This window comes from Bactrocera neohumeralis, chromosome 6 (genome assembly GCF_024586455.1).
Source record: "Bactrocera neohumeralis isolate Rockhampton chromosome 6, APGP_CSIRO_Bneo_wtdbg2-racon-allhic-juicebox.fasta_v2, whole genome shotgun sequence".
Classification (NCBI taxonomy): domain Eukaryota; kingdom Metazoa; phylum Arthropoda; class Insecta; order Diptera; family Tephritidae; genus Bactrocera; species Bactrocera neohumeralis.
The window spans coordinates 41,173,669-41,181,924 of record NC_065923.1 but is presented as its reverse complement, the minus strand read 5'-3'; the positions used below and the strand labels follow the sequence as shown (position 1 = coordinate 41,181,924).

The following is an 8,256-nucleotide window of genomic DNA, read 5'->3' as shown; positions in this document are numbered from 1 at the left end:
TTTCGCTGCGTGAATACAACAACAATCCTCTCGTTACGAAATAGAATTAAATCGTACACAGTCCTACATATTTATTGTTATATGTACATGCATATATGTGTATGTATATGCGTTATTATATGAAATTTTCTTTTCATAGATTACACCAAAATCGAACATTCTCTCACCACACTTTAATTTTAGCCAAAAACAAATATGAACTCACAATCATAGAGTGGATTAAATGCGCTTTGATTCGCGGTCAAAGACTTTTTCCTTTCCGCAATTCCTAATACTACACGCATCTATTATTTGTGTGCCTTTTGAGTGGCAAACTTTTCCATAAGTGGACCAAAGTGATTTCAAAGTATTTATTGGTTGTGTTATGTCTCTCCCTTGTTCAGATAAATTCAAGTTTTTTATGGAAATTAAATCAAAAGTTGTTTTGAAAGGCCTTTGCTTTGCTGTGAAACGTTATTCCATTGTTGGAAGGAGAAAGATTTGTGTTGTTTATTATATCAAGAACTAAAAATAACAAATTTGTCAATCCCTTGTAACTTGGAGAGTGATGAATCGAACGAACAGGCGGGCATAAATAATTGTAAACCAATGGGAAGGAATTGTACTTTTATTAACTGGCCAACTTTCTTGTTGATTCAGAGGGCAGATCTCATAGAGCCAAAAAATCAGTAAATCGAAATCATATTAGTCAGCATGCTACAAATCTCTAACTAAATCAATAGTGGCAGCTATTTGACATGAAGCTGGAGGTCTATGATGTGATAATGCAATAATAAAAAATCAAATCTGTGCATTAAAATTAATTTCTTTAAGTGGAAAGGAATCAGATGACATTGAAAATCTTCTCGTAGTGGGGTTAATAGCAAGCTTAAATGGTAAGATAATGAAGTAGTTTTTGTTTTTTTTTTTTAATGAGGTAGTCTCATCAATGGGAAATCCATGAAAATAAAAGCTATAATTTTTTCATAACACTTATTATACTCTGATTAGGATATATTCAGTTTGCTACAATGTTTGTAATACTTAGAAGGAAATTTCGGAGACCTTATAAAACATATTTAAGTGAACAGCATGATGAGCTGAGATATGAGATATATACAAAAAGCCAGATAAACAGACATGAGTCTATGTCTGTACATATCGATGGCAAACTAGTCTCCATTTTGTGGATATTGATATTTTGATTTTTTTTTTCCAAGAATGCTAATTTGCATTTACAACCCGTGAATCACGCAAATCTTACGACTAAAAATTTTCAAGTATACATACTTGACTACACTTTTTTATAATGGTACTTTTTGCGGTTATTATAGAAATTTTTTTCTTTTAAAATAAGTTAATGACATGTTATTAATCAAAATATTAAAAATTAAAAAAACACACATTTAATATATAGATACATAAATCAAATGTCAAAGATAGTGAGCTTTGCAATATTTGAGCTCGAGATGTAAGAGACTGACAGATGAAAACATGATATTTTTATTGGTTGTGTTATTTTTAATTTAATTTCATTTCCAAGAACACTAAAATTGAAATTTAATATTTTATTTTATTTATTTTTTTTTAAATTGAAACACGAAGTTTAGTCGGTGTATAATTTTAAAAAACATTAAAATCGGCCGCTTTTGTATAAGCATATTTGTGTTTTACTCATTGAACGTAATAAATTAAAAACTATAATTTATATTATTTTTTGTTAATAATATAATTTAATTAGTTTATGCTTACTAAAAAACATAGAAAAAAAAATTGTTTAAGAAAATCCGAACGAATTGAAAAAGTCCGAAAAAAAATTTAAGAAAGTATTGTGGTAAGGTTTGCGTGGCCACGAGTGTAGCTACAAATGAATGATCGGAATCAAAAGCTAGTATGGAAAGGTTTTTCATTTGATGAGATATCTTCACGAAATTCGGCACGAGATATTGATTACGACAACAGCGCATCACTAATGTGTATGGACGGCGCATAAACTAAACGATCGGAATCAAGTGCTTCTAAGTTATCTTTTGGAGACCATTTTGGAGAGCAAGGTCCGAAGTAAAAAATACACCAGTCTCGAGATGCTGAAGAAAGCCATTGTCCGTGAGTGGGCCAAAATACCGGAAAGTCACATTTGGGCAGCTTGCGATTCGTTTTATGACTGTCTCAAGGCCATAGTTAAGGCAAAAGGTGGTCATATCGAGCAAAAGTGAATTGGTGCTAAATTTATGATTATTTTCACACATTTTGTACTTGACCAAATAAAAATAATTTTCCAAACCGAATTTATAGCACTTCGAGTGCCGGACCTTATAGAATAACTCGAGTCATTGAAAATGCCTTTGAAGAAACAAAGTTTGCTCGGCCGTCTACTTCGACGTTTCAAAAGTTTTTGATAAAGTTTACCACGGCGGGCTCCTAAACAAAACTAAGACGATTTTAAGCAAAATAATATTACAATATCTTAAAGTAATACCTTTAGGATGTTTTTTTTCGAATTAAACATGGAAGTATGTACTTTGATTTATAGGAAAAAAAAGCTGGTGTTCTTCAGGGTAGTGTGTTAGGACCCATCCTCTACCAACTATTTACGTGCGATCTACCACATGCTGGTAATTGTATGACAGCAACATTTGCAGATGATACTGTGGTTTTGTTAAACATAATATTTAAATGGGCAGCTAAATGGCGAATAAAATTAAACGAGACTAATTCAATATATGTGACCTGGTCTACGAAAAGGGAGCTAACGTGAGAAAACTAGTTTTCTGGGAAAAGCTGTTAAAAATAATCGTCAGTTTCTCGTTATCTCATTAATTGTTCTCCTTTTTTTTGACACCTAAGCCCCCTTTCCGTAGACCAGGTCACATATATTTTTTCAAATAAAACAATATTAAATATATGGCTCTGTACATAAAAGGTGCGCAAATACCATGTCACAATGCTGCGAAATAACTAGGTAAGGTAATGGACACAAAGCTTATATGGAGTGCACATCTCAAAGAAAAAAGAAGACAATGTGAATACTGAAGTCTCAGCTCTCGTCGTTCAAAACAAAAGGAAAACTGTATCACCTTGCACAGTAGCCAGGCTCTCTGCAATTTATACGCAGAGCATCATTCATTCTTTTGTAATATACACTAAGCAAAACAAATTGATCGTTAGTCGGCTGTTTTCCGAGCTAAATTCAACTTTGTTAACTAAAATCTTATTTGCGGGCACTTACCGTTACAATACACTGGTAGGAATATTTTTTATTTTAAATCAATTTCCTTTGTAATATAAAAATGTATTATAACATTCGAGGGTTTTAAGTATAAGGCTTTTTATTAATTTTTATTGGACTATATATTAGTTCCGTTACTCTTAAGGAAATCTTCGAAAGCTCTGTGCTGACGAAGGTCTTTCATGCATAAGTACCGCAATAACTTAATAATTTATGGAAACTTGCTGGTGTATATATTTTTGCTTGTAGTGCACTCAATATTTGGCAGTATAAATATACCTATACATATATGAAAGCAAATATAAATGCGTTTATTTCTTTACATATAATAATATACGTAATATGTAATTTCTAATACGTTTCACTCGAGTTGCTATGCAATATTATTGTTGTTAATATATAAAGTCGTCAATTTGCTTGTTATTACAATTATGATAAACATTTTTAAAGTGTACTATCGATTACTATTTCGTTTTCACAAATTTATATAAGTGTGTGTGTATCTTTATTTCGAATGGTTCTCGTATGGCTTGCTGAAAGTGTAGCTATTGGAGTGCATTTATGGGCGTAGATTTGCAGAATTTTCAAATTTTTGAGAATATTATATAGTTTTAACTTAAATATGTTAACTGCAACTAAAAAACAAAATATTATGTGCAAGAAAATTGGCTTTATAAGTGCATTTATGGGTGTTGATTTGCAGAAATTTCAAATTTTTGAGAATATTTATAGTTTGCTAACTGCTTAAAACAAAATATTGGTTATACAAGTATGTTATATGTATTTTTGTAATAAGCACACCTAGTGCAAAATTTTGAATTTTTATACTTTACTTCATTAGTCTGCCTGTATTTTCAAAACTAAAATACTAACATTTTTAAGAAATATTTAAAATATTTTTTGATTTACACGCTGCTAAGGTGTAGAGCTTAGTCAATACACTCTATCAGTTTATTTTAAACGCGTTTGCTGCAGTAATTACTCGGAGAAAAATGATTCGATCACTGCCATACATTAATTTAACAGTTTCGGTATTGACAGCCCAAAAGAACGCGTGTAACATTAAAATAGCTTTTTTTCTCAAAATTTTTACTCAGTTTTCTTAAAATGTGTATAAATATACCTTAAAATGGCAATGATAGCAATAGAGTTTTTTTTAATTTCCAAAAGTTGTCATATTTTGCAGGTGTACCCCTTAAAACAATGTGTTTATATCTATAACACTGTAAAAATAAATAATTTTATTTGGAAAAATGTATAAAGAAAAAACATTTTTTTTTTGAATTTTAAAAAGATGTTATGAAACCAAAGATGCAAAGAATGCAAATTTGCGCAATTTTGAAAAAGTAAAATATCAATATTATTAAGTATTATAGTATTAATTCGAAGCTTCGTCTTGATATCACAAACAAATTAATTTAATTTAAAGGCGTACTCTGGTATAGAAATAAATAAATAGATTTTTTTTGAACGTATAATAATGTGGGCAAAAAATAGTAAGACCTTTTAATTTAAATTTTGGGCGAAAACCCATTCGCCGGAGATATTCATTTTCTAAGCTGGTATCACTGTCAGTGATATCTGTGCCAAATGTCACATCAAATCAATCATTTGTCTTTCAGAAGTAGAAAATGAGTGAAACTATTCAACAAAGAAGTTCCATTAAATTTTATGTACAGAATAAAATTTTTGGTACCGAAATGTTCAGAATGTTGAAAAAAGCCTTTGGTGATAGTTGTTAGTACGCTAGCACGTGTTTTTTTATTGGTACAGCTTATTCAAAGAGGGTCGTGATCGCTTTGACGACGCACCACATCCAGGACGGCCATCAACATCAATTGATGATCAACACGTCAATAAAATAAAGGAATTGGTGCTTACGAATCGATGACCAACAGTCAGAGATCTTACTGACATCGTCGGAATATTGGCAGGATGAGTGAAAACCATTTTGAAAGATAATTTGGGCATAAGAAAACGATTGGTTTCAAAATCACTAAATTTTTTCGAAAAACAGCGTCGCGTTAATGTCTGTGAAACAATGCTTTCCGACTACCAGGATATAATGAAATGTATTATTACTGGTGAGGAGTCTTGTATCTATGCTTACGGTCCGGAAACAGACGATCAGTCGGCCGAGTATCGTGGCAAAGGTGAGCCGAAGCCGTAAAACAACGTTAAAGCTGGTGAAAAATCAAGATTATGTTGACAGTATTCTTCGATTATCGAGGAGAGGTGCACTCCGAATTTCTTCCGACCGGCCTAACTTTCAACAAGGAATTCTATTTGAGTGTCATGCGTCGTTTGCGCAAATCTATTCGTAGAAAGAGGCCTAAAACTCAAATTCTTTTCAAACTAATTCGACCGAAACAAATCGAACAAAATTTGACACGAAATTTAACCCGTTTTTCTCGTAACTTTTTTTCAAGACAATACCTTTGATTTTTCAGGCTCCACTGAACCGATTAACATTTTTAAATAGTCTTCTTTATAGACCTGTCTGTATCTGGAACTATCCAAATACCCAAACCTAAATATTTACTATTTTTTTAATTCGAAACAGTAAAAAAGTGGTAAAAAATATGTTCTCTGTTCTGGAAGTCGCTACTTTGTGCAAAAATATTAAAATATTTCGTTGATCCAGACAAAGGGATGTTTGTTATTTTAGATTAATAACATTTATTTTTTTTTTTTTTGGTTTCAGATTGTTAGGAAGGTTGAAATTGTGGTTAGGATCAAGTGTCGTTCGTATGTATTTAAAAAAATATTATTTAAAAACAAAATATAAATTTTTATAAAAAAAAATAAATTTAAATAAAAAAAATTTAAATAAAAAAAAAATAGTTTTTTTCATGCTTCTTTACAAATATGTGTTAAACAAAACTTGTATAAATTTTTAAAAATTTATTGAAAATTAATTTTAGAAAATATTGTTTAGTAGCTATATTAGAAATACACGCTATATTACATATAATGTGCTTTTTAATACCTAAAATGCTAACTGCAAAAGAAAATAATTTTTTTTGAATGCGCATATATTTTATTTGTGTTAAATTTTTGTGATTCAATCAATTTAATATTTTTTTTTTAATTATGACTTTACATCCGATATGAAAATGATATTTATCACAGATTATTTTGATGCAATCGAAAAACAAAGCAAAAGTGGAATGAAAGGACGCCTAAGTGCTTATGTAAGTATTTATGCATGAATTTCAATGAGAATTTGTGACTACTTGTAAGTGAGTGCCTGTAAACCGAAGACGCTTATATACAAAAACTGTGCGCGCTGTGTGCCAGTGCGTATACGTGTTTGACCGAGTGTGTGTGTGAATTTTATTTTGGTGCTTATATATATTTACTGCGAAAGTTATAAATAGCTCGACTTATGTACCTAATAATTATTTCGCCTTCCACTTTTCATTATCATTATACTCATGGCAAACGGGAGAAACCTTCTACTACAGACTATATACGTCACATCAATGCGAACCAACAACAATAAACGCTCGAACAATCAACTAGTCGAATAAACGTATCTTCGCATCTCTTGCAAACGCTTCAATTTCGGTATGTATGTATGTAACGATGAACACTTTGTCGGTGCCTAAGTAATGTCGCAGACGTTGTCGGCGGCAATGTTGCCGCAGCTACAGTAAATTAAATTCTATTGTCGTCTCGCCCTCAACGCCTGGCGTATTGGCAACAGACAGCGCTGCGAGGCACTCGTTGTGTCGGCAGACCCGATATACCCTTCAGATATGTATACGAGACTGGCTGCCGGAGTATACGTTGCGGTGGTGGCTTCGTTTTGCCTTTCGAGGACGAGCACTTCAATTTCGCCGATGACGTAGTTGAGGCTGATGCTGATGACAAGTGTATGCTCGTTGCCGAATTCGACGTGCCACTGGCCTGTGTCTTTCTATTCAGCTCCACATTCGAGTTGTATTTCAGTGCCGATTTGATGGGCGTATTGTGGCTGCCGCTACGTTGTGACGCGTTGTGTGGCGTGTCGGCGCTGGTTGTGCCGTTAGCGCCGCTACATGATAGCGAACGTGTTGATAGCGAGAAATTTTCAAAAGCGCGTCGTATGGAAGAGGTGGAGCGACGATGCAGACGCGAGAAGCTGGCGCGTGCATTGCTGCGTCGCTCTTTGGCTGCTGTCGATTTCGTAGTTGTTGTTGTTGGTGAATGTAGCTGCTGTTCGTCAATGTCTGCGGTGCTGCTTGTCTCGCTGGAAGCGCACGATATGTGTTCACTGCTCGAGCCGTGACCGTCCTTCAAGCAGGCGTCACCTAATTCCAAGTGCGCGCCAGCACAGTTATTGCTGTTGCTGGCGTTTACCGCGTTACCGCCATTTGGCGGCAATGACGTATTCGTTGCACCGGTTGTGCGCTGCACAGTTGGCATTGCAACGATGTTCGATGAACATGAATCGGTCGAGTCGTCTTCGGCGGCACTGAAAACTGGGTCATCGCTGGAGCGCAGCAGTCCAAAGCGGCGACTGAGTTGCTGAAAGAAGCTCATATTGCGTTCGTAGCGCGGTGTTGGCGAAATGCTGTGCGTCCTGCTGACGGCACCAGGCGACAGGCTACAGGGCGGCATGTCCTTGCTGGGCTCGGTATGCAACGTCATTGTCGTCGCGCTCAAGCTGTTATTTGCTGTGCCGGCATTCAAACTATGCAGCTCATAAGCGGCTGCAGTTGAGTTGGAGGCGCACAGCGTTGAGGCCGCTAAGGCTGAGGTGGCGCTTGTGTAGTGCGGCACATCGTCGAAGCAGACGTGCAAGGTGCCCATTGCTGTGTGGTTCACAGTACTTCAATGCAGTCGAAACTTTCTTCAGTAAAATATTTCACTTTTTGTATTAATTATTTTTTAGAAATTAGAAAATACTTCGAGAGCACTCGTTTTTTATTCTCTTCAAACTTTTTCATATAATGTAGTTCAAGTCACTTAATTATTGTTTCTTATTTGTTTCTACTTTGTACATATCTCAAGCGCGTATGTATTTTCTAACTTTTTATTTTCGTCCACGTTTTGTCCTTAAA

The 8,256-nt window shown here is 34.3% G+C and overlaps 1 protein-coding gene across 1 annotated transcript; it reads right to left on the bottom strand.

Moving 5' to 3' along the window:
* Nucleotides 1-6,244: 6,244 nt before the first annotated feature.
* Nucleotides 6,245-8,256, bottom strand: LOC126762859 (uncharacterized). Its single transcript, XM_050479901.1, has one exon. It carries the CDS (start codon nt 8,003-8,005, stop codon nt 6,893-6,895), a length of 1,113 nt encoding a protein of 370 aa, XP_050335858.1. The 5' UTR covers nt 8,006-8,256; the 3' UTR covers nt 6,245-6,892.

What these genes read in the sequence shown, in the direction of transcription:
- LOC126762859 (XM_050479901.1), bottom strand. Translation starts at nt 8,005, where the DNA reads ATGGGCACCTTGCACGTCTGCTTCGACGATGTGCCGCACTACACAAGC.